Here is a 27,037-nt window from a genome sequence, read left to right as displayed (position 1 = left end):
ATTGAGCAGCAAAGTGTGTGCATGCATATATATAAATATACTACAACAATCCTATATAAATAAAGTAGATCCAAAACCTGAAATCTAAATGAGTCCTAAAATTAGATTCATGTTTTTTCAGAATAATAATAGTGAATAAAACTACTAGCAGCTTAAGCTGGGGTGTCTGCCTAGACAGCAGGACTAGGAATAGCTTTCTGCAGACTTTTAAGTCAAATACTGACTGAGAATGTTTGGTCTGTGCTTGAAACTGGAAATCTTACATGTGTGAATGAAGTGTCCAAATACTACCAAGCAGTTTGCTTATTTAGAAGCTGACCTTGATTTGCAATGACAGTAGAGGATTCCAGAGTACGGCAACCATAAAACACCTTTCAATGAGAGAGTTTTATAATACATAACTTAGGCAGACTAGCCCAACATGGCAAGTGTGTTGTAAAAAATTAACCTAATTAACCTAATTTTGGTGTATCTTGTACTGGGAGAGACGTAAACTTACCCCTTGAAATGCTTGCCTTATTTTTGTACAGTGTTTGAAGAACCAGAAGATCCTAGCAACAGATCATTTTTCTCTGAAATCATCTCTTCCATATCTGATGTCAAATTTAGCCATAGTGGTCGTTACATGATGACTAGAGATTATCTGTCAGTGAAGATCTGGGATTTAAATATGGAAAACAGACCTGTGGAAACATACCAGGTATTTGATGAAAAAAATTATATGCTAGAAGTTAAAAGCTTGAAGGGCACTGAGTCTTATTAATAGTCTTGATGTAGCAGTTAAAACTTTGTCTGTAAATCTCTACATCCAGACGAAGCATCTGTGAGATGAGCAGGTTCCACACGTGCTAAAGGATCTTGCTATTTGCAGGCTGATTGCAGAACCCAAAGCTTTGTTTGGGTATTAAAGTCTCTCTTAGATAGCGGAAATGGGGGAAAGGTAATGTTCAGCTGTGAGACAGCACATCTCTTTTACAGCCTTCAGTTGACTTTATATTGACCTGTTCTTTCCTGGAAAAAAATGTAGGTAAAACATTTCCTTTGCAGGAAAGGCTTCTACTTGACACTGAGAATTGCTGCAGTGTTCAAGCATTTTGAAGAGTTGTAGACATCTTTTCCCTGCCCAGAGTCACCTGCTACTGTTTATGTGCATTTTTGAAACCTCCGTAGAGCAGACCACGTTAATTCATGGGTCGCTTTGTTTTGCTCTTTGAACGGTCAAAGGAGGGAGCTGTGTATGCCCCTGTGAGCAGGGTGTAAGCACTATGTCAATGTCAGATACAGAGTTGGTTTTGGAACATAACTTAGGAAGGCTATTTTTCAGGTGTGTCATGTTCAAAAATTATTCAGTTTATCTAACTTTTTTCCAGGTGCATGAATACCTCAGAAGTAAACTTTGTTCATTGTATGAAAACGATTGCATTTTTGACAAATTCGAATGCTGCTGGAATGGATCAGACAGGTAAGTTTAATCTTCTCTATATGCACTTAAGACATTTCCACATTTTTTTCAAAGCAGGCAGCTGAAGCATGGCCTCAAATACATTTTTATTCCTGAACTGGCTTGGATAGTACTTTTGTACTTCGATAGACACTAACATGTTAGCCTTAACCTCTCCATGTTGTAGCAAAAGGGCAAATTAAAGAAAAAGATACCCGTCATTAAAATGTTTTAAACATTCAGATGCTGCCTTACCTTCATATTGTATATTGTATTGATATTGTAGAAGGTATGGGAAAGGCTGTTTGCTGCCCTTACGTATAATAAGGCAGGACCTTAGGTGGGACCCTGCAGTTTAACAGGAGTTCTTTTCAACTGTACTTTTGCTTTTTTCCTTCCCCTTCTCTGCAGCATTGTCATGACAGGATCTTACAACAACTTCTTCAGAATGTTTGACAGAAACACAAAGCGAGACATCACCTTAGAGGCATCACGGGAAAACAATAAGCCCCGTACGGTTTTGAAGCCACGTAAAGTATGCGCGAGTGGTAAGCGAAAGAAGGATGAAATTAGCGTTGACAGCCTAGACTTCAACAAGAAGATTCTACACACAGCCTGGCATCCCAAGGAAAACATCATTGCTGTAGCTACTACAAACAACTTGTATATATTTCAAGACAAAATGAATTAGGGTTGGCATTCCTAACTGAAGAGTCCACTTCCTGCATAGTTGAAATAGTTGAATCTAGCATTTGTACCTGTAAACAAAAGCGAATGAGGTCCATTATGGCACCCCTTTCCAGTGTTTAAAAATGTGCCATATGACAACACACTTTTATAGCTACATGGAGAAAACTCTGTCAGTCTGTCACCGAGTTCTCCATGTCTGCTAGCCATTTAGGTGAGGATAGGGCACTTTTTAATTTAAATGACTACTTGCACCATCTTGCCTAATGGACTAGATTGGACTGTATCAACATCGGTTTACTCCACTTTTTATGCCTTCCATTGTGATGACGTCAAACACAGGGAAAGCCTTCAATCATGCTATGGGATTTAATTGTGTAACCTCATTACTGTATCATTTGTGGCCCCCTTTTTTATTAAATACAGCTCATTCTTGCTGTGGCTTGTAGCATTCCTCCTTCTGGCCTCCTGGACTCCCCCTTTCCCTTTCATCCCCCTCCACCTAGCCCTGGTGGTGGTGTATAGAGAAAAACAAAATAAAGCACATGAAATGGGTCCGTTTGGGGTCAGTGGTAAAGGGGGTCTGTGTTGCAACAAATGTTTTAATAAACAGTTGACTGTAATCACTCCTTGCCATGTCTGGCACCAAAAAAGAGAAAATAAGGAAAAAAAAACTACTGAATAAAAGTGACAAAGAATGGAGAATCTGTTTTCTTTTTTTAATCTACCTCTTTATACAAATACTCTGTGTTTTACCTTAGATGCATGAAAATAAAATGATGTTTTTTGTAATGATTTTAACCAGTATTAATTATTTTTCATGGGAACGAAGAGAGGGAGGGATTTCACGAGTATCCGCATTCATTTGTGAATGACAACGATACCAGCCTTAGCGTGTGTGGCCACTTGCATTTTGCAATCACGAACTGCTGTCAGATTTTCTGTAATCTGAACAGGTCAGGTACTGCTCCAGTCTCCTTAAAGGCTCGCTCTTAAAGCTATTGCTTAAGTTGGAACGGGAATAAAAGTTGCAGGTTTAAAACCTACGTTATGGGACTCACTTTTTAATGCTCAGTTTCATCTGGTTTCTTGAATGCCTTGTTTTGGGATGCAATACCTTTAATGCCTTGTTTAGAGTACAAAGTCCCCTGTGGCTTTTTAACGAGTTGTTTGAATTCTTGTCTAGCAGTATGATGTTACGTAGTTCAAGATATCAAGCGATTACGTAGATAACTACTACGCTGCATTCTGAGATGCTCTATTTTCCTGTATTTTATTGTATCAGTAACTGAGTGGAAATGTAGTTTTACCATGCAAGTGTTTCTGGCTTTTGGCTTTGCAAAGTTACTGCACTTACAGAAGCGTTAAGTGGTGCAACGATCAGAAAATACGTGGAGTACAGAAGCTGCATGAAATATATGTTCATAGCTTTTTGAGAGATTTAAACTCTTCAGCAAATAAGGCTTATCCAAAGATGAACTGATGCTTTATAAGGCTCATGAGTTTTTACCTCCAGATATTTTTGCTAATTGTGTTTTTAGGTTTACTCTTCCTTCAAGGAAATGTTCAGAATGAAGCTTAAAGTCGTGGTGAACTTACCTTGAGTGGGAGGACTTTCACTTTTCAGTTCCCTAGATTTAAATTATTTCTGTGGCTTAGTTATAGATAGCTATTACAATGCCTCTCTGATTTGATCAACTAAGATACTGTTACTGCTGTAAAATTATGGCTGGGTTAGACATTGTTAACAAGACTACTCTTGCAACCATACTTTAATTTCTTTAAGTCCTTGTGCAGTGGTTTGAAACTGTAAAGATGATAATATTAGATCTGGTTCTCTTCAATACAGTATGTGTCTTGTAACATGCATGCCTGCCCATGAGCCTTTGTAAGGATTTTACCATTTTCACCTGTTAGCCTTGTGTAAAAAAAAAAACAAAAACCCTCCCCCAGGGACAGCAGCTGTTTATCCAATGGGTGAATAAACCCACAGGCCCTACCCCCACTTACACAGCATGTGACTAATTTTACTCAAATCCTTATACTTGCTAACAGTGAAGGAAACAACTTGTTTTAGAGGTGTTTTACAGGGTCAGGGCCAAGGTTTATCCATTACCTTATCACAAGGGCAAAGGGGTAACCAGACACTGCTTCAGCATCAGAGCTGGTAAAAATTCATCTCCATTTCTGCCAAAAGGGGAGTAGGTTTAATTGCTATTTTGGGAAGATTGAGCTTTGTGGTAGCGAGCCTGCTGCTCTGACATGTCTCTCTATCCTGAACGATGCACTGAACGCACGACAAGCTGCTTAGCACAGACAGAAGGGAGGATACAAAGAAGATGCAGAAGTGAGCAGGCAGAGGTGGCTTAGATCAAAGCGCAGCCTTCTAGCAATACTACACTCAAGTACAACTGCCTCTTGGACCTCAGCTGTGCATGTTGGGTTTCAGGATTTCTAAAGCTATCTTGGGAAAGATTTTTGTTCGTATCAGTAGCGGTGATCCCTGGCATATCACCTGAGGCTTAGTACTACCCTCAACAAAACCAGCTACTGACTTTTGTGTCATACTATCCAACTAGGTAATTCTTTAAACACTGTCCATTGACATATGCTGTAAATCGTATATTTTATTAATAAAAGTATGCATAGAACACATTTTGTCAGGTTGCTTTTTATCTTCCATCCCCTCCCTTTCATCCCATCCCTTTCCTTTCCTCTATTTACAGGCATTTTTAAAGTTACTCATCCCTTCCCTACTGCACCCTGACTAGTGCCCCATTTTGCTGGCTTCCCCGATGTTATTTCTGGGCCTGAGCCCAGAGCGCTCGCCAGACGGGGTGGGTGGGTGCTAAGGTAACTGCCCTCCTCCAGTGCGCGCAGCGACAGAAAGGCAGCTGCTCCCTTCTAGTGCTTTCTCCCAGTTCCCAGTGAAAGCAGTTTTTCAGTACTCAGCCCTTGAATAGTGGGCCAAATGCAGAAGAGGAGTCGTGTTCCCATCCCCAGCATCCCTCCTGAAGCTAGTGGTGCTACCTAAATGCAGACAACTGCTGCTGAGGTGGTGAGCATCTGCAAAATGACAGCCCTACTTCGCAGCGATACTGTCAAGGATTAACGCACAGCCTAAGCTGGCTAGCTGGTGTGGGGCTGCAGTGTGGGTTAGCTGTGGCCAAAGTCCCTTCGTTTCCGTGCTGAGAAGTGGCCAATGCCTTTAAAAGGTGTTGAATGTGGTTTTAATTTTGATACATGTATTTATTGTTATTCTCAGCCTGATTTGGAAAAGCAAAAGGTTAGTGCTGATGAGCAGACACTGGTACTTCCCTCTCAGAGAGGGGCTGTTGGAACACCAATAATCTTGTTGGCTGCTCTGGAAGTGAGTGCTCTGAGGGGTGACACAGCTAGGAAGAATTATTTCTGGTGCACTGGATTTCATCTCTTCATTTCATCTCTGGCATTGCCACCATGCACCTCTGACTTCTGTGTGCTGGATGTTTCCTTTTTGCCCTTGCCCACATAATGAGCTGCTGTAAGCTGGAGCACCAGTGGGTTGGATTGGGGTAGGGAGAGGTGTGCTGGAAATGAGGTTGGTGTGTAATGACTATCGGTGTGTTGAATAATTTGTATTGTTTGCTCATTGCAAGTGCTTGTTCAACCTGGTACAGAAAGGTTTGGGCTTGTAGAGAAAGGAGTGGTAGAAGAAAGTCATAGCAGCGGTTGGAACAGAAACAGCAAGCATTTCTCGTGGGGTAAGGCTCGGAACCAGGAAACAGCATGAATTTTCTACACAACCTGCCTCTGAATTCTAACAATCTTGACCTTTTGCAAACAATTCAGCTATTTCTCCATCACAAGAAAAAACATTTATTTTTTTTTAAATGCAGGTGTTTCTGTATTGGTGCCCTCCACTAGGAGGCAAAATGTTACCAGAGAGAGGTGGATGCTTCAAAAGTGCAAGGGAGCAAGGTTAGATGATGTGACTATCTGTAGCAATCTTTTTTTGGAGGTCGTCTCCAAGGTCTGTATGTTTGATCAGTCATTGCTAAATACAAAATATCGAGAAAGTATTTCCAGTACTTACTGCTACCTCCAGCGTAAAGAAAGCTGCCTAGGTTGTCCCACAGGACAAAGCCTCCCGTTGTGTTTGCCTGCTGTCCACTGGTGTGATGTCTGGCAGCTGGGTACTATCCTTGCTGTTACAAACTTGCTGCTTAACTCTGAGCCCTAGGGTCAAAAAACAAAAGTAAAGAAGAATTTAGGGTTCCTATACCCAGGATATTCATACTGAGGGGTAGCATTCACTTTACCAACAAGTTAACATTTTTTCAGGTTTTGGGCACAGAAATACTAAATGAAGAAAATAAAAACAGTTGCTGTTTATGATTTTAGATCATTCTTTCCTTAAATTGCTTCCAACAGGTAGAAGAACATTGTGGACCCTCAAGCATAAAATTGTGCAATTAGTTTAGCTCAGCTCGTGGAGATAAATCAGGTGGCTTGTTACACGTTTGAATTGACTTAAAGACTTTCTGTTAAAAAAACTTTTTATTGCTCTTTGGTACAAGAGGCCTTTCGCAGGAATTTACAGCCATTGTTTCTCTTCCATTATCATGTGGCTTTCTGTCCCTCCAACCTAGCTATTGTCATAGCATTTTCCATCCAAGGATTCAAATTACTTTACAAACATTAATTACATCATTCAACTGCCTTAAGGAACCTGCGTAGTGGTTAGAGAACAGGGCTGAAAGTCAGGACTTCTGAATGCTATTTCTGGCTCCGCATTGACTCACGCTATAATCTTGATTAATTTATTTCTGACTCAGAAACTTTAATAGTCCCACTTTGCTGATAAATATTCATGCCACAGGTATTACGGCAAATGCTTCCTGAGTGATGGAGACGACAAGTACGCGTGATGCTAGCCCGTGATTGGTAGGATTGCAAAGCAGGATGGGGCTCCCTCGGCAGGTTTCCTATTCAGAACTGTGAGTAGCTCAGGGTTCCGTCTCAATCTAGAATGCATCTGTGGCCTTCTACCTGTAAAAAGGTTTTCTTAAATTATCTGAATTATCGTCACCTTCTCACTACATTGAGCTAATTCTGTTCCAGGGATATCCAAGGGGCATCCAGATTTTCCACGAGATTAGATGTTTGCTACAGTCAAGAAGCATACAGTCAGTTTTGTGAGAAGGGTCAGCGTTACCTGAGGTGGATTTCAAATCTCCACATGTCAATGTTTGGATGCTTGTTAGCATAGTTCGTCTTCTGATGAACAGAAGACAGAAAAAAAAAATATCTAATAATCTAGTCTAGGATAACTGTGACAATTGCAAATGTGCGGTTTCTAGCTTGAAAAAGTTCTGATGAGTGATTTGTTTTTGCATGTGTAATAGGGAGATAAAAATACATGAACAGAAATGGGTTTGTGTGACTTAATTTCAGTCTGATGGCGTTACTGATACTGAACTATTGTGACTGAAGTTAAAAAAACAAACAAACAACAACAACAAAAAAAACAATGACACCTCCCCCCCCCCAGTTTATATTCTCATGCCTGCTGGTGGGATGGGTTTGTGATGTCGGGAAGGGAAATGCTGGCATGTATTAGTGTGGGATGGGGCTGTTATTGAGCTCCACCAAGATTCTAGGCCTCAAAACATACCCTGAAGTGTAAACGATGTCGAATGGAATGAGGTTAGTAAAACTAATTTCTTGAGAAGGGCAAATTAAATCATCTTCCATGCTGAGGTTAGTCTCACTGGATCTTTTTGCAAGAGGACGACAATGAAAAAGGGGATTAGAAACTGAAGAATCCTAGGGAAGGTTCTGCTACCTTCAATGCAGAATATCTATGAAAACTCACTCTGCCTTGAAGAATTGATGTGCCTGATTTTCAAGATAATATTGATTTATCTTGAAAACTAAGTGATGTACAACCTTTCTATGTACGATCATTTCACGGAAGCTTAGAATACATAATTGGTACAGAAGCTACTCTTGTGTGACTGAAGAAACCTCAGCAGGGCGAGGTAGAGGTTTGCATCTGTATTTAATTGCATTTTTAAGTCTTCTCCTTGGAAATTCACTTATTCCCATTCTTAGTACAGCAGCAGGTGCATCAGTAGCCTGAGGTTGTCTCTCATTTTCATACGGAAAGGAGGCTGTGGCACGCACAGCAGTAATTTCACTTTTTATAGCTGTATTTCTGTGAGTCCTGGCTGAGAACAACTCCAGGTTTGTTCTACAGGTGCCATCTCTGCCTTAATGCCTGCCAACATTTAAAAAAAATGCCGTGCACTTCGCTGACTTTTGCTAGATCTCAGAAAATTTCATTTGGCTGTTGAATGCTGTCACTTCAAAGAGGTTTTACTTTTAGTAAAAAATGGCTATTTCTTTCAGGGAGCCTTGCCTGTGTTTCCTTGACCTGCTGGTTTAGCTGGCTTTAAATGATTCGAGGCCAAAGGAAGCTGGACAGGAGGGGAAGGAAGTTTTGGGGAACTCACACACCTGCACCGTGCAGGTTTGCCGGGTTACCTCACATCTGGGTTACCTCACGACTGCCGCAGCGTCTCCTGAGGAGACTTGTTTGAGCCTGGGTGGGCACCGAGCTGTGGAGGCACCGAGCTGTGGAGGCTGCTGCTGCCCTCTGGAAGCAGAACTGGAGCCAGGGCAGCTCGCAGGGGGGCTCTCTGTGACCCCCTCAGGCAGATGGGGCTCCCTCGCAGCCTCCCCTTCCTTCTCTCCCCTCACAGCCCTCCTTCCCCTCGCAGCTTCCCCTCTCCTCACAGCACTCTCTCCCCACCTCTCCCCTCACAGCCCTTCCTCCCCTCGCAGCCTCCTCTCACAGCCCTCCGTCCACGCAGAGCCAACCTTCCCCTCACAGCCCTCCCTCCCCTTCCTTCCTTCCCGTCACAGCGTCTTTTCCCTTCACAGCCTCCTCTCTCCCCACAGCCCTCAACAGGCTCCCCTCCCCACAGTCCTCCCTTGCCCTCACAGCCACCCTTCCCCTCAGCCTCTCCTCACAGCCCTTCTCCCCTCACCGTCCTCCATCCCCTCCTCTTCCCTCACAGTCCTCCCTTCCCCTCACAGCTCTCCTTCCGTCCCCACAGCGTCCCTCCTCACAACATCCCCTCCCATCTTCCCACCCCTCATAGCCTCTCCTCCCCTCACAGCTCTCCATCCCCTCCTCTTCTCTCACAGCCTCGCCTTCCCTCGCAGTCCTCCCTTCCCCTCGCAGCTCTCCTTCCCTCCCCACAGCGTCCCTTCTCCTCACAGCCTCCCCTCGCAGCTTCTCGTCCCCTCCCAGTCCTCCCTCCCCTCCCGCCCTCCCCGCCCCCATGCCGCCCCGCAGCCCCGCCCCCAGCCCCATGCCGCCCCGCACGCTCCCCGTCGCGAGCTGCGCATGTGCGGGGGGGGAGCGGGGCGCGGGGCGCGTCGGGCGCATGCGCAGCGGCGCGCTGGGGGCGGGCGGCGGGGCCGGGCCGGGCCGGGCCGTGCTCGCTGTGGTGTCGTCGTGCCAGCCCCAGCGGCCCCGCGTCCCTCCGCCGCCGCCATGTCCTGCCCGCAGGAGCCGCGGCCCGGCAGCAACAACAACAACAACAGCCCGGGGGGCGAGCCGGGCCTCAACAGTGAGTATGAGGGGGCAGGGGGCTGAGGGGATGGGGCTGAGGGGATGGGGCTGAGGGGCACGGGGAGCCCTGTCTGTGGGGCTGGGTGACGGGGGGTGGCTGAGGGGAGAGCTCGGGGTGCCGCCGGGCTCGGCTCTGGGACGCGGGGAGAGCTGAGGGGAACCGGCCCCGGCGAGCTGAGGGGAGTAGGAGGGGGTTTGGGGTGGCAGGGGAGGGTTTGGGGAAATAGGGGCAGGTTTTGGGGTCGCAGGAGGAGGTTTGGGGTGGCAGGAGGGGGGTTGGGGTCGCATGGGAGGTTTTGGGGTGGCAGGAGGGAGTTTGGGGCTGCAGGGGCAGGTTTGGGGAGACAGGAGGCGGTTTGGGGTCGTAGGAGTAGGTTTGGGGTCGCATGGGGGGTTTTAGGGTCGTGTGGAAGGTTTTGGAGACTCAGGAGGGGATTTGGGGTGCAGAGACAGGTTTGGGGCCACAGGAGGTGTTTTGGGGGTGTAGGGGTGGGTTTGGGGTCACAGAACCACGGAGTGGCCGAGGTGGGAAGGGACGCCTGGGGATTACCTAGTCCAACACCCTGCCAAGCTGGATCACCTAGAGCAGGATGGCATCCAGGTGGGTTTTGGATATCTCCAGAGAAGGAGACCCCGTAACCTGACCCAGCGCTCTGCCACCCTCACAGTAAAGCGATCGCAGGGGCAGCTTCGGGGTGGCAGGGGCAGGTTTTGGGGCGGCAGGGGTAGCTCTGGGGTCGCGCCGAGTTTACCCAGCGGCTGGCAGTGGCAGCGGAGCTGGGGCTGCAGCAGGGCAGGGGGAGGAGCGTGCCTGTGGGAATGAGTTTATTCAGGGGCTGAGTCAATAGCACTGACGTGAGCTCCTTTCCTCTATATCCGGCATCTCTGTCAGCTGCTCTGCTGCATCCTTTTGTTCCCAGGGTGACACCGGCAGGGCACATCCATGGGGTTTCTGTGGGCTCTGGTACTTGGGGCAGCTGCCTTTCCCAGGTCTGAAACAGCCATTTCAGTGGGGCTGTTCATTTGCTCACAGTTATTAAGGATGCTTCGGTTGGAGAGGTGAATAGATGGCATGAACGGTTAGCTGTTGCCTTCGTGGTTTACACTGAAGTCAAACCGACAACAAAATGCCTTGATTAATCTCCTGTGACTCGATGGGAATTGTGCTGAAGAAGAATAAACCGTGCCTGTGTTGTAAGGCTGTTATTGCGCCACGGTAACGTTGCACCTTGTGATAACGAGCACAGTTCACAACAAAAGGCTCACCTGAGTGAAACAGGAATTTTCAGCGAGTTATTCAGGGCGGTTGGCACGCTTAAACATCAGTTTTCTGTCTTAAATTTGCGGCGTGCCTAGCTCCATGCTTTATACTTAGTTTATAAATTGCCACCTTTGCTTTTATATTTTGATCTTTCCATCTTGTTTTCTGTCAGTGCGTTAGCTCGCTCTGTGGGACACGTAATCTGCTGGAAGGTAGGAGCGACGAGAGGGGAGCGCGCTGTACGCCTGGGCTGGATCTGCCCACGGGGATCTTGCTGCTGGGTCAGCGCGTACGGGCTTAGCTAAATCAATGTGATTACTGAAGGTGGTGAGCACAAGGTATGAGAGGAAATATTTGGTTGTCTGCGCTCGGCGAACAAAACAAACGCAACCGATGGGCTCCGTGTGGGCTTAGCGCTGCTTTCAGGCGGTCAGCCGCTCCACAATGCTCGGCGTTACAGCGACTTTTTCTGCCATTATATAAGCTTTGCAGTGACCCTTTTCAGGCTAATGAGTTCAGACACTTATTCATTTTGTTCTGCATGCCATCCGTGCATGTTGGAGGCCTTCCATTCAGAGATCTCCTAGCACTTGAACTGAAGGGCAGGAGACCTCTGGGTTCACAAAAAAAAATAAAAACAAAAACCCCAAACCCAACCTTGTGTGCTTTGGAAACCCGAGATGCTTCCTACATTTTAATTATTATAAAGCTCTGTTACATATTGACAAAAAAGCAATTCCACCTTAGGCAGGAACTCATCCACCTCTGTCGTGGAGAACTTGCTTAATAATTACCATTTTGGGAATCTGAGCAGCTTTCTTTTTGTTAAAGGCATACTTCATTGTAGAAGTGGTAGTTTTGAGTTTATTCAGACTGATCATGGCTCAGGCTTCTTGTGAGCTGCTAGTTTGGAATATATTTCTACAATTTTATATGTAGAAAGTATTTTTAAACCATATCTTAATAAATAAACACATAAAAGTATATAAATATATGCAACATTTACATACTTCTAATCATATCTATTTTGTATCATATCTATTTTGTATCATATCTTTTTTAACGTAGTCTTTCCTCTCCACCCCCAAGTGAAATCTCAGACAGCATAAGCAAGCCGACAGCACCTCTCCTGCACTTTCAGCTACTTTTGCTTAAAGTTTCCACCACTTAGGAAGAACTGAAAGTTGTAAGCTCACACTTACGAGTTATTTTCTTCCAAAAGCAGTTGGATTTCTCTGTTTAGTAGAAACCTGTGTGTGCAGGATGGCCGCGTGCCAGATGACAGCCTATTGATGCTGCAGTTTTGCAACAGGATTTAGGAGGACTTGCCTATTAACTGACTTAATGCTGCTGCATAAGACCTACTTAAATCCTGCTCCGGGACTTGTTTGTACGTGAGGAGTCCTGCGCCCGCGTGGAGACCCGCTGACTTCATTAGGGTCTTGCCCAATTGCCTACACAAATGGACTTAAAAAAAAAAAAAAAGAGAGAGAGAGAATTTAAGTGGGTAGCCGATACCTGAGTTTATGTTTTAGTAAGAAAATCTGCCTGAGAATCTCAGAAAAGCAGTTGAAAAATTTCACCTTTTCGCAGATACCTTTTAAACATCTTCAAAATCCTTAGAATAAGAAAAACAGTAAGCATGTAAAAAGGTTAATTTATTTAATTTATAACGAATTACAAAAAAATCATTTGGTATATTTCCATTCCTAATGGAATAGTTAGCATTAGACCTTGGCCAAATAATTTTGGAGAAAAATACTGTTCATATAGACAGCTTTTGGATTTTTTCTTTCCCAGAGTGTGTGTTACGTGATTTGGGGAGGGAGGAAAAAGTGAACTCAGGAAGTTGAGTTAAACACCCACCTGAGAACGCCCCGCGCTGCCGTATTTCCAGCTCGACAGTAAAATGGGAGACGTGGTGGAGCTGAGCATTCTCCTGTGGGTGATTACCATAACGAACCCAGAGCCGGAGAAGGGCTGGGACAACTTCTCTCTTGGCTCCCTGCTGCCTGCTTTGCTCCCAGGTGTTGTGCTGCGGGCAGCAGAGGTGCCGATCCCTCTGACTGGGGGCTGCGAACCCCCGGGGCTCGCTGGCTGCCGCTCGCAAACCGGTTGTGATTCCCCTGGGAGGACGTAGCGTGTTTTCGCTCGGTGCCAGATGAGGCTTCCCCGCGTGTGTTTTGACTCATTAAAAGTGAGGTCAGATGGGGAACGTGCTGCTCGTCATGTAAACTACTGCCTGGCTCGTCGGGGCTCCTTGCTCACGGATAATTTGACTGTTCTTCCTAGCGCGGCCATAACGTGCGTTAGATAAAGGGCAAATTCTGTCAGTCCAGGATAAATTTCATGCACAAATAAAATCCCCATTGATGTTAAGGACCGTGGAGGGCTGGTAGCTGCAGCCAGGTCTGATCGCCTTCCCCTGGGCTTTCGTCTGCCCATGGCTGCTGTTACAAGAAGTGCTCTCCTCGCACGTTTGTCCTATGATCCTTCCACATTTTATCACTGTGCTCTTTTTCCATATTATGTGTCTTTGCAGTTCCTGAGCATTAGGATTCCCAACAGATGCTCCCTGCTCCGATGTGGCTCTAGGGGAGCCTTCACCTTTCTGGCCTGCCTTCGACCAGCAGCTGCCACCTGCCTTTCTGCGGGTGCTGCCCCTTGCTGCACAGCTACAAGACAAACCTACCTTCCTCGTCAGGTTCTTGAAATGGTTTGAATTTGAAATTTAGACATCAGCAGTCATGATAAACCGGGAATAATACAGTTTTGTGCCAGCTAGCCCAAGCAGAGGCTGCCTTTCCCCAGCTGACGAGTATCTGGAAAGCCCAGTATGTGGTACAGAGTTGGTGTACTTGGCGTGATTGTAGGCAGGCTCTGTGCACGCCCTAAATTCCTTGTTTGTGAATGCAGCTTGGGGAAACCAGGCTCTAAACCACCGGGACTCCGAAGGGGATGATGCTTCCGTGGCCATCAGCATAATGGCTTTGTTAGCAATCGATACTAAGGAGGAGCTCTGTTTGGGCTTCGCAAAATCAAGCTGGAAATAGGTGAACACATCAGGAGGTGTGCTCCTTCCCCCATCACTGGGACAGCTCCCAGAGCCAAAATTTTGCTGTAGAGACAAGCGGAGGCACAATACCAAATTCCACAGTCAGGAACTTGGTATTGAAATTCAGAACCTTTGCAAGTAATTCAAAAAAATAGTTTCAATTCTTGTTTTCATATCTTTAGGCTTTCTTTTTCTTGAATATTGTTACTTCTTTAGGAAAGGCATCAAAACTAAAAGGAGATGAAAGTGCTTACCGTCAGACAGCCTAAGTTAAAGTCCCCAGGAGTCATGGCATGATACAGTATACGTGTGAGGCCATTATCTGACCGATGATGCATTGAAAACAGTGTGCTTTTGAGAAATCGGAGATCTTTCTCCTCCCTAATGATGGTTGTCCAACGTGAGGGCATTATTTCTGCTCCACATGCTGTGCTGCGTGGAACAGAACCAGCGTTTGTGCTGGGGAAACTGCTGTGACCTTCCTGAGAGGGTGCAGGAACTTTTGAGGTGGTAGAATTACGAGGACGTGTTTCGTAACGTGCTGATGGTGTTTCAAGTAGTTCATTGTGTTCGTGGCCCCTTTTTTGATGATATATTTGAGGTGGTGGGGGCATCAAATGCAAAGTTACTTAGAAGGGTTATTAACACTGTGATTGAGGACTGATGAGCAGAAATAACGTTTAAAGCCCTTCCAGTTTCCTTAACAAAATTGTATGGCAAAATGAAATGTCCTAAGGTCCTAACTGCAAATATTTTCCTACAGGGAGCCTTAAAACGTTGCTAAATGTCAGAATTTTGTAACATGGATAAAGACAGTGTGCGAGTCAGTAACTGAAGCAGTAACTGCAGAAGGAAGTCGGCTGCTTTAGGCAGTCGGTGCGCTCCGATAGATAAAGGTTGGACAGTCAAATGGTTCTTGTTGTGCGCCTGAGTGAGAAGGCTGGAATTGCAGTTGGGTAGGGAATGCATCTAAATATTTGGAGCAGAGAGAAGGGTGGGGATCTGTTTTATCTTTAGCCCTCAGGGCATTGAATAATATTTCCAAAACATATGAATTGAAACATGTCCCTTCCCAACGTACTGGCAAGTACCGTTTCTCGTGTAGTTTATCAGCACATTAAATGGCAAACTGGAGCACGAGAGGCTTCGTCTGAACGCCAGGGAGCAATTCGGGGCTGCCTGGGGAGGCCGCGGGGTCTCCGTGGTCGTCTGCAGAGGCCGCCTGGGCAAGGCACCCCGCTCTGGGTGGCCCTACTAGAGCCAGGGGTGTCTCCAGCCTCAGCCAGCCCGTAAAATTAACGTGAGGTCATGGAAAAAAAAAAGAAAAATATTAAATCTTAAGTACAGAGAACGTGAATTGTGTTAGCAGATGTTTTTGTCACTTAGGAGATGCTCTGTCTCTTTTGTCAGGTCTCAGCACACACATGGGTATTCCATAGTTATTAAAAATAAATCCAAATCTCAGCCTGTTGAATAGGTAGGCTACGTGGTCTTTGCTGGCTAAGGAAAAGGCTAAGGAAAAAAAAAACATGATGGCATGGGAATTAACTCAGTATGTGTGAAGATTCTGGTTTTCTCACAGTTCTTCGCTTTGTCTTATTTGCGGTAAAATCTTTTAATCTAACGGCTATGAGGCGGATGTTAGCGTGGTCCTTCAGCTGTGCTGACCTTAACCTTCTGGTGGTTGGAGTGGTGTGACCCAGCTCTGAAGGCAGGGTAGGGTGGGTGGCAGATGGCGCTGGAGAGGAGGCTGCTTTCCTATCAGGCCAGGGCAAGAAAGCGGAATGGGGACTGATTTTCTTATTTTTAAAATATTTTTAGATGATACGAGTTTTATACAAATAAATCAGGGGCTGCTTTGGAGATGGGGGCTGTTGGAAGTGTAGAGAAGGAGAACACGAAATTGCAGGTGGGGGAATTGTATAGAAGGAGGGCTGGGGGGTGAAAACTTTGTCGGAAAAGGAACAGGGGAGGTCGAGTGATTAATACAATTGAGTGATACAGGGAGGATGGAAGCCTCAAACTAGGGAGAGAAATTTGTCCTGACAAAGTACTGATTGTGGAGGAGAGGGCGACAGCAGAGTAGCTGCAGTGGTAAGTAGCAGCGTAACGTTTGGGGGCGTTTCTTCAGACACAGGAAGAAGCACGTCGCCTCGCCCTCGGCGTGTGTTTGTGAGCTCCTTCCCAGCACTGTATGTTATCTGAATTCGCCATGGTCGTGGGGCTTTTTTCTGCGTGTCATTGATAAACTTAAGATGGGTTTTAGTTTCCCTGCTTTTAATGAAATGATGTCTGGCTGGCCCGACAGGTTCCTGGGTGGAGTTGCAGATGAACGGCAATGGCAATAGCAATGATAATGGCAACGGGAAGAACGGAGGCCTGGAACACGTCCCTTCGTCGTCCTCCATCCACAATGGAGACATGGAAAAAATCCTTCTGGACGCCCAGCACGAATCAGGACAGAGCAGCTCCAGAGGTAGTTCCCACTGTGACAGGTAAAGCAACGTTTGCCATCCTGCATGCAGATCATTGCAGGTTTTATCCTGTAGCTGTTAAATGAGGAGTAAAGTTTTTTCTCAGGTCAGGTTTGTCATGCTTCAGCATGCTTTCTTTCTCTTGCCTATCAAAGAAGTCATTTCCCTTGAAAAATAAGTCGTGTTTCAGAAAGGTAAGGGCTCCAGGAGCAGGGAAGTCACATCTGCACCACAGTTAAATTTCTTGTTGTAAACCATACAGGGTATGAAATATATTAATTTTTCTGGCACGTTAGTAATAATGTAATGTATGCGTGCTTTATATTTAGCCAAGTGTAATAAAATGTATCACTGGACTTGGCAGAAGGATTTCTGGAATTTGTACGCCTTGCTTTCAATATCCTGCAGTTTTTTCATGTGTAGGCAACAAAATTTTGCCTAACAATATAACCCCATGAGACTCATGTGAGCATTATGATGTTCTTATTTGTTCATTATACCTTTCCCTCAAAGGTTTTGGGCCAGTTTTGGAGATCTGTGGGCGGTTTCTATATATAATTTTAGGTGTCCATCTGCTTATGCCTCATTTGGATTTGCTAAATGACTGCTAACTGTCATGTCTACTGTACAGCTTATATAAGTGGGTGATCAGAAATAAAAGCTATTTAAAATTAGTTAGGCCTGATTTAATTACTGACTGTAGTAGACAGTGCTTGAAAAGGATCCGTACAACTATTTCAAATAGAACTGTTTATTTTCTATTAAAATAACCTTTTCTTACATCTATGTTTATAAGAAACTAGCTGCCAGTAGTTCAGTAGTATTCAGTCCAACCAGGAATGTTTGCTAGATGATTTTTTTTTTTTTTCTTACTAGCACTGGGGCTTTTTCCCTATTTCAAGTGAATAAAGATAGACTGCATTCCTTTACTTAATTTTCCAGTTGTTAACTTTTGAGTAATTCTTTTCCCCTTTTCATAGTTGAAGTAAGATGCAAGGAAGGGGAGATATATATATATATATATATATTATTTTTTTCCTAAACTAGAAGTTCCTCTTAAGTGTGTGTAGGGTTCTGGGTTATTTTTGGTTACTTCTAACATAGACGCTTCTAATGAAAACTTAAATTACAAAGATGCCCTTAGGAGTTGTAACGGGAGACCTGTGTTGCTGCATCATATGGTATTTCACATCGTTCCTGACTTAAATTCTCTGCTGTTTCCTTGGTTGACATAATTAGGTAGTTAATTTCTTTTGAATAGATGACCAAGTTTTTAATATTCACAGCGAGGCTAACAAGCAGAATGCCTTCTTGCCAAGCATTAAAAGGTATTTTGATACGTTATGTTGTAGCTTGTATAGATATAAAGCTAATTTGCAATACTAGTAGTGTTACCTAAAGCAAAGAAGGGATCTGCATCTTTTGTGTAGCTGTTGAAGTTTTGGGCAACGCTTTGTTATGCTTCCGTGGAATGACAGTCAACCCTGTTGAGACAGATAGGATAATTAAAAAAAAAATGGAAAAGATAAGGGCTTTTGGAAAACTTTGTTATTCTGGTGATTGTGACATGCAGAGTTGTGTAGTCTGTTAGTCATCTGAGTAGTGTGCAGAAGTACATGTGGAAATGATTCAACTGAGATGCTATTTATGCTAATTGTTCTTTAGCTGACTGTGGTGTGACAAAAGTGACATAATAAAATCAATTTCTCTTTAGCCCTTCACCTCAAGAAGATGGACAGATAACGTTTGATGTGGAAATGCACACAAGTAAAGACAGTAGTTCTCAGGTATTTTCTTCATTAACTCTTAAAATAATTTAAAATATATACATTAAAGTTGTAGGTATTGTATATAGATCAGACTTTTATATAAGTCAATGTTAGGAGTTCTTGAGGGGCAGAGCAACCTCTCACTTTAGAAGGTCTTAAATCTTGTGTGTTTTACGTGGCGGAATAAAAAATATGTTAAACTGCTGCTCTCTAGTAATTTTTTTTCATTCTGACTCTAAACTTGGCTGTTATGTGCTGTACAGAAAAAAAAAATTATCTAAATTTTGTGTATTCAGAATTTGGAGGTGTCCTTTAGTCACTTTGGTAAGGCTGTTTACTAGTCTCGTGCTTTGTTCTTATATATTTTTACTCCATCTTTTTTATCAGGACTTTATATAATACTTCCCTGTAAATAGGTGTAGTAAACAGCTTTGGTACATTCAAGCTTAGGTCAGTTTAACTAAATTACATTTTCTTCTAAGAGAATGTTTTCCGAATAAAACTTTATTAAATAAAAACACCTTCCAGAACAATTATTTTTAACAACCAGGCAGAGATGGTAAACTGTGGGTAGGCTTACACTCTGTATTAATTGCAGTTTGACTTGTAGAGATGAATAGCTTTGGAGGGAGGGAAAAACGAGGCTCCATCTCTAAAGCTGGGAAATGCCCTGGTTAGTAGCAGCGATGTTATTGTTTACCACTCTGCTCGTGCTCTGTGTGTCAAACCTGTTTTGGCTTTGGAAATGTTTATATTTCTGCACAAGATTTCAGGGTGTTTGGTGTATTGATGTATGGATCAATCAGCTCACATGACAGTGAGTAATCCTCATCGTGCAAACTGAGAGGAGACTAATGCTGAACTCTTAGCTTGGCAATTTACTGGAATTTGCTGCCTTCAGCAGTATAAATAAAAAGCAATCCTGGACGAGTGAAACCTTGCATTTAATTTTGTCTAAGAGCAGTAGGCCTGTTGCTCTTCTGCCCTACAGAGAGCCGGAGCAATCTGCATGATAGGTTAGGTTTGCCATCGCTGTTTTGTTGGATTTGATTGCTTCTGTTTTTGGTCTGGTTCCCACTTCAGTGCAAGTGGCATAACTTATTTTACTAAAGGTCACTCAGGAAATTGTTTTAATTCTGAGAAAGAGTTTGTACCAAAGTCATCTTGTGCTAGCCAAAGAAATGGCATTCTCTGGCCTTTTTAGCAGATATTTTTTTCTAATTCTGGTATCTAATGATGTAATGTTGACTCCTTGGGTCAAGAGAGTTGCACTGAGTGCTTGGCTTTCCCTGCTGCTTCTGGGGCGCACCCAGTAGAAGCCACCAGTTGCATGTAATATAAATTTCAAGTAACGCCTTCAAAGAACTTCCTAATATTGTTTTGGAAACATTTTTATTTGGCTTTCTGTGCTTTACCTACATGCTGTATGCTTTCAATTAAATGCCATCAAATTAAAGTTTTTCACATTTCTAAAAACTTTATTTAATGCATCGAGCTGGTTTGCTACAATGAGGATTAACATCACCACCACCCCTCCCCACAAAAAAAGCCAACAACACAACCACAAACCAACTTCCTATGATGCTGAGGTCCTGAATATAATAACCAAATTAGTGATATCCTGACCTCTGCAGATCCTCCTTTTAGCATAATAAAATCTCTTCTAAATCATTGGTAGTCCAAGAACACTTGCTTGTTTATCAGTTGCCACCATTTGGTGCTTATCATTTTACTGCTGCTGTTGTTGTTCTCAATTTAACACCATGAGGAGGAGCCAATTGACTGTTACAAGGCTTTCCAATGTGTATTTTCAGTCTGAAGAAGAAGCAGTAGAAGGAGAGAAAGAGTTGGAAGTCTTGAAGAAAAGTGCTGACTGGGTGTCAGACTGGTCGAGTAGGCCTGAAAACATTCCTCCCAAGTGAGTTTTTTTTTTTTTAATGGATATTCCTTCATGTGAAAGAAGAATCATGAGTCTCACTTACATGCAATTACTCTGACTGTCCAAATAATATCATCTTATGAAAAAAGAAATAATTTCTTTGGGGAGCCTACAAAAAGTCAAAACAATGAAGTTTGAAAACCATAATAGCATCAAAATTACTTTTTACTGAAAGTAATATAAATCCACAGCAAGTTGATTACAAGGTTTCTTTACAAAATTATAATTACTGGGAGAGTTGGGTACTTGGAGCTGGGATTCATGGGATTTAGTTTAGTTTTAATGAATGGAATAGTGTTGAGCAAGTGTCATAAATTCTCTGTACCTTTTTTTCTTTCTATGTAAAATATGTAATGTTCATCCACGGAAGGGGAAACGTTGAGCTCCTTGAATGCAAAGCATTTTTGTTAAAATAGAGGATGCTGTCTATATCTGGCAGACTTCTGTATCTCTGTTTGGAACAAAAAATGAGGCTCTTGCTAACAAATCACATCCTGAAATTCCCTCTCTCGGACCTACCTCTCTCTTCAGCTACCGCTCCCTTTGTCTCTATACTGTCTGTGTAAGTGGTCTCTCCACAATACCTCCTATTATTCTCTTTGATCCCTTACTCTGTGTAAAGGATCTCTTGCTTTGATCTCTAGCTCTTTGTACTTTAAAAAAAATAAAGTTCCTACAGAGATCATTTGTGTGCAAAAAAAAAGAAAAAACGCCAAAAAAATTGTGTTAATTTTTTTTCTCTCCTCCCCCTCTTCTTTCAGGGAATTTCATTTCAGACATCCTAAACGTTCAGTGTCTTTAAGTATGAGAAAAAGTGGAGCAATGAAAAAAGGTGGCATTTTCTCTGCAGAATTTCTTAAGGTTTTCATTCCATCTCTGTTCATATCTCATGTTTTGGCTTTGGGACTAGGGTAAGTATTAACATAATTCTCACTTCAACTTCTGCATCTGGCTTTGCTTTTCTGCTTTACTTGAATGTCAGGTGCTTGCTGAAAAGGGCTTTGTCTAGAATAACTAGAGTATTGTTGCACCTTGCTCAAGAAAATTTGGTGCTTTTTTTTTCCTTGAAATGCAGGAAAACTTTGCAGCAGTTATACCGTCATTAGTATGTTCATAGAATAGATCACGTTTCTTATATTAAAAATGCATGAACTATCATGAATTTGCAGATAACTTTTGCAGTTGTGTGTGCCATTTGATTATGCACACATTCTACTTAAATGCTTCATGTTATAATATAGGGTAAGTAAGAAGAGAATAGGTGGGAAACTGTTGTTAACATGTACTGACCATTACAAGAAGACAATGCACAAATCCTGGTGCTGGAGTTCTGTGTGCATGGCACATCCTCTGTAATTTTCAACGTCTAATGCCGCAGTTTTGTGATATTATTGAGAGTAAATGTTTGAATACTTAGATATCTGAAATACTGGATGTATCTTGGGCGATCAGCTGCTGCTCTGCTCAGCGATGTTTTCAGTGCCTGCGTAATCTGATGTAATCTCTGAGCTTGCTTAAGTTCTAACTTTATATTTATCTGTCGTATTCTACAAAGGGGGCAGAGGTGTGTACTCAAAATATGTTTTTACTTAGCTTCATGTTTGTTTCTGGGGTGGGATTCGTGCGTCTCTAAGCTTCTGTAAACTATCGAGTAAATTAGGAGGATAGAATATATGAAAGTATATTGTACAATACTTGTACTACTGCAAAATTGTACCTTTCTGCAGTGAATTAGATGTTGCGTGGATGTATTTGTTAGAGGTCAGTGTTTGTGTAGATCCTCAGCAGTGTTTCAAAGCTCACCCCTTCCTTCTATTGGCAATACTTTGTTTTGCAATAATAATCTGAGTGTTGCTCAGCTGTTCAAGAGCCTTCTGTGTCAGGTACTCTACGGACAACACAGCTTTCAGGCTGGGGTTTTCAGATGAGCTTGGGACTGGAAGGAACCTGCTTTCACTGAATGTAGATAACGTCAGTCCTTCTAGGCTTGTCTGAAAATCTCAGAATGAGTAATTTTACAAAACAGGAAGTGAAGTCTGTGGAAGAATCTGATCAAGCTTGAAAGACAGATCCCAGTAGCTAGGTGCATGAGGACTGTGTCAAAACCAGGGAGTATTTCTGTGAAATACGCTATGCCTTATACTTTTTATTTCAGCATCTACATTGGGAAACGACTGACCACACCTTCAGCCAGCACTTATTGAAAGATGGAGTGCAAAACCTGGAAATCCACGTGACCTGTGAAGGTGTTTCTGTCTCATTTAGTACATTTGACTTGAGACCATTTTAAGCATGACCCTGACTTCACCCTTTCTTTACATATCCAGGTTTTTGCTAACTCTGGAATTGAGTATTGTGTTGGAACTCTGTTGAGGTGTTTCGCTATCCACATTCTTTTCCTCTCTCTTCCCATTCCCTTGCCTCTTGGCCTGCAAGACACGTCAGAGTTGCTGAACGGAGTTTACAACTGTCTATATGTTGCAAGGGCTTCTCTCAATGCAAAATGCCACCAGCAAGTTTTAATTTTCTCGGTGATGCTGTTGCCTCCTTAGTGCAACCTGACTTAAATTGCAGTTGTGCATGGTATGTTGACTGTATTATAGTGATAAAACTAAGTATCTTTGAGGAAAATTACTGATTGGAGTGAAATTGACTTTTGCTTTGGAAAAACAAACTGGTTGTGAAGCAAACTAAGAAATTACTGGCAATAAAAAAATAGTTAAATCAGCTTCTGGGGGAATTTATTTGACCCCCTTACATTGGCTAACACGATTCAATTTGCAGGAGGCAAAGACTGCGTAAATTTTGAACTAGGATAACTTATTCCATCAGCGTATTTTAATATTAGATAATTGTTGTAATCTTGTCTTTTCTATGAAGTCAGCTCCTTATTCCTTGTAGGAAACCTGTCTGATGCCTAGAAGATATTAGGAAAAAATTGCATTGTTTGCATGTGAAGAAGCTTTTCTTTTCCTTACCTGTTTTCTTAAGGGAAAATTTTAAATGTGAATTTTTCCTTTTAAACGTAGTTTAAAATTAAGGAAAAACCCAACAGCTGTAGGTGTATTTAGACTCTTGTATAAAAGGATATGATTCTGTTTGTTGTGGAACCATTTACAATTATGATCATAGGGCAGTTTTGGAAGGTAAAGCGTTTGACCTATCTCTAAGGGGGGACAATCTTGCAGGTGCGTAAAGATTCAGAAGTTGCAAAGCTCTGAAATGTCTTCTGCAAATGAGTTTTCAATATTCCTGTCATTGTTTACTGTACAATCTCCTCTGGGGATACATGGAATCTGAAAGTCACTCGTGATGTCTCATGTTAGCTAGACTTCTCACTAACGTCGTTGAACTTTTATCTTAGGGAACATTAAGCCTTGTCCTCCTTCAGTGACACTTCTTTTCAAAATGTGAAGCTTTAGTACCAAATTGTTACAAAGCATTGGGACATTCATGTCCTTAAATAGATTTTATTGGATTTCAGAACATGTAGCATGACTCTGAAGGATAGAATACTCTTTTTTTATATATATATGAATATATAAAAAAAAAAAACCTATGGTATAGACTTTAATACTAAGTATTTAGGGAACCAATGCTAATTTTAAGACTAGCAAAATCTCATTTAAATAAAAACTTTAGCAGGCTGACTTGTAGAAAACATTAAAGAAAATACGGTCAGCTAGTTGGAAGAGAACAGCTACCTATGATTGTTTGCTTGCAGCAGATTTTGTAAAGTTGAATATTTGATATAGCAGTGATCGCTTGAAACAGTTGATACGTAGAAGCTAAATCCCAACCGAGATTTGGTTTAAAAGAGCTTAGTTAGCTCCCAGGAAGTAAAAAAGCTAAGCATAAATCCACTGCTAAACCGTATTTATTTTTATTCTCTACTTCTGAATGCTGTTAGAGAATGCTTTCAGGGTAAAAGAGCAGTCTAACAATTCTGGTGAAGACATCTGCTTTTTTCTTGTAGTTGTCAATGCTCGTGGCACTCGAGTGGCCTACAACTGGGTATTTGTTTCAAGGGTGGATGCTGGGTTTTGCCCAAAGGTGGGGGAGAGAGGGGGGACGTGGTGAGGGTGTTTTAGATCAAGTACATCACTTTACAGTCCTGAAAAACTGAGCGGACAGGGGAAAGGCTGAAACACTTTCAGTTCTAATTACAGCACCTTGTTTTGTATGGAAATTGGAATAGTGGGAAAATAGATTTTTACCGAGTAGGGAGAACTTATTCAACAACGAAAAATACCCCTTTGTAAATTAAAAGAGGATAATTCTTCAGAATATCTAATAACTAATCTTGCAAGCTTGTGGCTAGAGTATCAACGTAGTTTGTAATATTTGAAGGAGCCATGAAGAAAAATTGTAAAGACTGCAGCCGAGGAATGGATACGTGATCACGGTAACTCTTGCTGTGATACGATGCAGTATTTATTGATACCTGCTATAAGCTTTGGAGGAAAGTCTACAACTTTGAGTTTTACAATGAACAGAAACAGATTGTATAATTTGAAAAGGGGTTTCAACTATTGATAGTTGAGGTTTTGTTAAGATAAATGTTGTTTAAAAAGCTTTATACCTGTTTACAGTTTTGGAAAAAAAAATGCAGGCTTCATTTTTCTTACATACAGTGAAAACTGGCCTACGATATTTGTAAATAGGATCAAGAAAAAAATGCATAAACTCGCACATTAAAAATGCAGCAGGCTAACTTAACTGCAGTAAATACATATTTACTTACTGTTTTAAAAAGTGAAAGCTGAAGATTATTAGAAACTCAAATTTTTTAATTGACATTTATTGAAATATTGGAGTTAACTGAGCCAAAGTGATTATGCATTCTTCATAAATTAGTTAGCACTTTGTAACATTATATACAGTTTACAGTACATGTATAAGTTGTAGCTTATAAACATTTTGTGCCATTAAAGCTCTCACAAAACTGGTTGTCTGAAATTACTTCATGCTGCGCCTTTCTTTTTCTTCTTTTAACAGGACTGCTTTGTAAAATGTTCAGTGAAACTTGCATTCTGGGTTACATGAATATTGAAGCTGCTGTTTATAGACTGGAATAATTTTTTTAAAGATTGCTTTTTTTTTTTGAGTGACTCGAGGTTATCAGCTTCTTTTTCTAAAGCACTTAATAAAAATTCTTCCATTGTCACAACGTATACCTGCGCCCCTCCCTCCAGCACCTTGTCAAGGAAAACTTCTAAAGCAAAGTAACGTGGTGGCATATGAAATGCGAAGTCGAGTTGATAAGATTTTGTATAATTAGTCAACTCTACTGTACTCCTTGTATTTCTGCTGTTTCCTAATTCTGTTAAATTTGCAGATTAAAGAATAAGGGATGTAAGCCCCAGTTGGTAATCTGCCTCCATGTTGTTGGATCAAGCAGTGTTTGCTTTGAGAAGTATCGTGTTGGAGGAGTGAAAAAATGTGAAATGTCATTCTGATGCTTTTACTGCCAGTTTTATTTACCTGTGTTTTTTTCCTATGTTTTTAATGTAAAAATCCAGAATTCTTTAAATATGAGTTTGTTTTTTTTTTTTGAGAGAGGAACACGATTTATAAAGTTATAAATCCTACCTTAAGAAAGCTTAAATGTTTTGAACTTCCACTGAAATTTGGGCTTGAGGTTTTGAATTGTCAGTACTTTGTAACTGCTCTGTAGAGCAGGTTTGTGGTGTGTTTTTTTGAGCAGGTTGTTCCTCTGCAGCCAGGTGAGATAAAGACTCATTTAGGAGGTATTGGAGGGGGAAAAAAAATCATCACACACTTCAAAACTTGATTTGTTACAATGCAGTGTTTTGCAGAAGACTAAATCCAGGATAATCCTGCATAAAGCAGTAGTACCTTTGCACGAAGATTTTTTTCTGTTACAAATCACATTTTGATGAAGTTTCAGAGGACTGTCTTAGTTTTACTATTTCCTTCGAGTTTCTTTTCATTTTGGTGCATGAATGTGCAAGTAAGGACTGAAGAGAAGGGACTTGTATATTTAGTTACGAGTGGCATATTGATATTACTTACCTGTTGAACTAAAATATAGCTGGACAAGTTAGCTGTGTAGCGTCTTGGTTCTCTGTAATCAGCCCCAAGCAGTGTGTTTTATGTTACGTTCTGGGAAAGTTATCTTCTGTGCTGACTTACTACAAAGAGCCTAGGGATTTAGTCAAGTTAGCTACTCACATGAGAGCAACATGGGATGCTGAGTCCTGCTTGCACTCTGTTTTCATAATTAGCTGTATGCATATAAAAGACTAGGATTAACTTTGAGTTCCGTGCTTTATGAAAAAGTTATATATTAAAGTGTTCTTTATACATTTACATGTGTGAATATACATACAAAACTTCTGTCTAGTAATGAAATCCTGGCTCTGTGCAAGTGTTTGTTGGAGCTTTGCCTTGTATTTTAGTTGTATATAAGGACTCCTTTTTGGTTTGGGTCTTGAAAAGCAAATAAAATGCTAGGGCTCTTAACTCTATAGTTCCATCATCACTTTAAAAACAAAAACTGTAATGCTTTAGGTACTCCTGGAAAAATCTCTACATACACCAAGTATCCACACGAAAAAAAAAAAAAAGCTAAATTCATTTCCGTTTATTAAATGACTCCGTGTCCTGTGCTGTATGGCAGCTTGGCGAAGCGCAGCTGACTCAGCCAGACTTCTGTGTGCAGTGCTTACGGCACGATTGGTCTTGACATTAGGGGGAGAGCGAGTGGTGCTTTTCCATTAAGGAAAATAAACATGACTTAACTTTTTGAGCTGCTGCCAGAAGA

The 27,037-nt window shown here is 42.2% G+C and overlaps 2 protein-coding genes and 1 long non-coding RNA gene across 7 annotated transcripts in view; 2 read left to right on the top strand and 1 right to left on the bottom strand.

The window, feature by feature from the left end:
* PPP2R2A (protein phosphatase 2 regulatory subunit Balpha) overlaps window positions 1–2,917 on the top strand; it is a 43,586-nt gene extending 40,669 nt beyond the window's left edge. For all 5 annotated transcript variants that reach the window (XM_080568557.1, XM_080568559.1, XM_080568560.1 and 2 more), the window contains 3 exons: window positions 531–700; window positions 1,371–1,462; window positions 1,853–2,917. In XM_080568557.1, coding sequence (XP_080424683.1) covers window positions 531–700; window positions 1,371–1,462; window positions 1,853–2,132 — 542 coding nt within the window. In that variant the 3' untranslated portion in view covers window positions 2,133–2,917. The remainder of the gene's footprint in view (window positions 1–530; window positions 701–1,370; window positions 1,463–1,852) is intronic.
* LOC308183037 lies at window positions 2,776–9,425 on the bottom strand. The gene is made up of 2 exons (XR_013942229.1): window positions 8,673–9,425; window positions 2,776–6,346 (listed from the first exon to the last, which is right to left on the bottom strand). It is a non-coding gene; the product is annotated as an uncharacterized lncRNA (long non-coding RNA).
* Window positions 9,426–9,535: 110 nt separating this feature from the next.
* BNIP3L (BCL2 interacting protein 3 like) lies at window positions 9,536–25,195 on the top strand. The gene is made up of 6 exons (XM_080568562.1): window positions 9,536–9,750; window positions 16,377–16,563; window positions 18,257–18,329; window positions 20,126–20,229; window positions 21,012–21,161; window positions 22,406–25,195. Exons 1-6 carry the CDS (start codon window positions 9,675–9,677, stop codon window positions 22,452–22,454), a joined length of 639 nt encoding a protein of 212 aa, XP_080424688.1. The 5' UTR covers window positions 9,536–9,674; the 3' UTR covers window positions 22,455–25,195.
* Window positions 25,196–27,037: the final 1,842 nt, after the last annotated feature.

Source organism: Anser brachyrhynchus (assembly GCF_964034855.1).
Source record: "Anser brachyrhynchus genome assembly, chromosome: 26".
Lineage (NCBI taxonomy): Eukaryota > Metazoa > Chordata > Aves > Anseriformes > Anatidae > Anser > Anser brachyrhynchus.
This window is presented reverse-complemented; position numbering and strand designations above follow the sequence as displayed.